This window comes from Aplysia californica, unplaced genomic scaffold (assembly GCF_000002075.1).
Source record: "Aplysia californica isolate F4 #8 unplaced genomic scaffold, AplCal3.0 scaffold01045, whole genome shotgun sequence".
Taxonomy (NCBI): domain Eukaryota; kingdom Metazoa; phylum Mollusca; class Gastropoda; order Aplysiida; family Aplysiidae; genus Aplysia; species Aplysia californica.
The window spans coordinates 146,140-148,014 of record NW_004798315.1 but is presented as its reverse complement, the minus strand read 5'-3'; the positions used below and the strand labels follow the sequence as shown (position 1 = coordinate 148,014).

Here is a 1,875-nt window from a genome sequence, read left to right as displayed (position 1 = left end):
CACGTTAGGCGCTGAAATGACTGCAACCCCCCCCCCTCTTTAAATAACAAAAGTTGTGAGAATAGGTGAGGTGCAGAAGTGACCCAGACATATCCAAGAGAGAGTAGTGAGAGCGGGTGAGGTGCGACACAAAATACAAACCAGTGCGCAGAGTTACAACATGCTCCTCCTCCTCCTCCTCGTTATCCCCGTCTTCACCTGTGGAGGAGTAGATCTTGGCGCCACTGGGCGTGGTGAAGTACCCGCGCGCCGCCAGCTGCTGCCTCATGCCCTGCGCGCTGTAGCGGGACGGAACGTAGTAGTCGTACATGGCCGCCGTCTGCTCGTCCATCGCCCCGCCCACTGACACGCCCCCGGGTTGGGTGGATGGGAGGGCGGACTCAGGGGTCGCTAGTGCTGGGTCAGAGCCAGTCTGTTGTGGGGCACACAGGGGGTCGTAGAGGTCACATAGAGGTCAGATAGAGGTCACATAGAGGTCACATAGGTCACAACACAAAGCAGCATGATAAACAATATTCAAATATTTCATCATGGCACTAAGCGACCGAATTTGACAGAACTTAAATTGTGACTTTTAAAAAACAAATGCATTTCAGATCATTTGGAAAGTGGGCTTCTGACCCTGCCTGTCAGGGCCAACCCTGGCTAAAAGGGATATATACAACATCCCAGCAGAAAGACACAGATACTCAATTATATTTCTCCCCACATCAGAATTGAACTCCGGTCTCCTGCGTACGTCACAAAGTGCCTACCTGCCACACCACAGATGCCGGCGGTGTTAGATTTTTGAGGTTTTTGTTTTAATTCAATTTTAGGAAATTTTACAGCACTTTGCGACCTCAGTGCTTTCTGTTCATATCTCCACTTTTTTAACAGTGAAAGTGTGACATCTTCTTAAGCTCACTCTTTGTTATGAACTATTTTCACTGTTATTAAAAATGGAGATACGACAAGAAAGCGCTGGGGTGGCGACTTGCGACACCAATAAGTTAAATAAATGTCCAAGAATTGAGGCGTCACTAGAGAGTAAAAAATTAAAACAACAAAGACTGAGAAAGAAAAAAACCAAAAACAACAACAACCCCCCCCCCCCCCTAAAAAAAACAGGACAATCCTCACATGTGCATCTCCTCTAGCCCTTCTGTCCATCCGTTTCTGCCGCAGTCTGTTCTTCACGTTCTCCCTCGTGTTCCTCTCCCCCCCTCGGGTATTCCTCGGGTTATCCGCGTAAGCGTCGGCAGCCGCGTAGCCCAGCGGTATGTCCCCACCGTCGTACTGTCGGTTCTGGGGCAGAGTCCAGTACCACTCGTCCCACTCGCGCTCACGGCCGCCCGAGAACGAGTTGGCTCGCCGTCTGGGCATGCGCATGAACCCGTAGGGGTCGTCGAAGGGGTCGTAGTACTCAGGCTCCTGCCGCCCGTTCTGCACCGCCCCCGGGGGTTGGGAGGGAGGGGGAGGGGGCGGGGGCTGGTAGGCGGGCTGAGGGGGAGGGGCGGGTGGTCGTTGGGAAGCTTTCTCGTTCGCTTGAGCGACACCTTCCTTCAGTCGCTCTATCTCGTCTTGGAGGGCTTTGAGCCGGTTGCTGAAATCATTGAATGAAATATGGTAAGATGAGATCACAGAACAGAACAGAAAAGATCAGAACATAAAATAACAGAACAGAACAGAATAGAAAATAACAGAACAGAATAGAAAATAACAGGACAGAAAATAACAGAACAGAATAGAAAATAACAGAACAGAAAATGACAGAACAGAACAGAATAGAAAATAACAGAACGGAAAATGACAGAACAGAACAGAATAGAAAATAACGGAACAGAACAGAATAGAAAATAACAGAACAGAATAGAAAATAACAGAACAGAAAAT

At 49.1% G+C, this 1,875-nt stretch overlaps 1 protein-coding gene across 1 annotated transcript in view; it reads right to left on the bottom strand.

Annotated features, from left to right (window-relative positions):
• The window catches only part of LOC101858143 (serine/arginine repetitive matrix protein 2), a gene marked incomplete at its 3' end in the record, with an annotated part of 16,237 nt that overhangs the window by 5,647 nt on the left and 8,715 nt on the right, over nt 1-1,875 (bottom strand). The window contains 2 exon segments of the mRNA XM_013089789.2: nt 142-412; nt 1,123-1,585. Coding sequence (XP_012945243.1) covers nt 142-412; nt 1,123-1,585 — 734 coding nt within the window.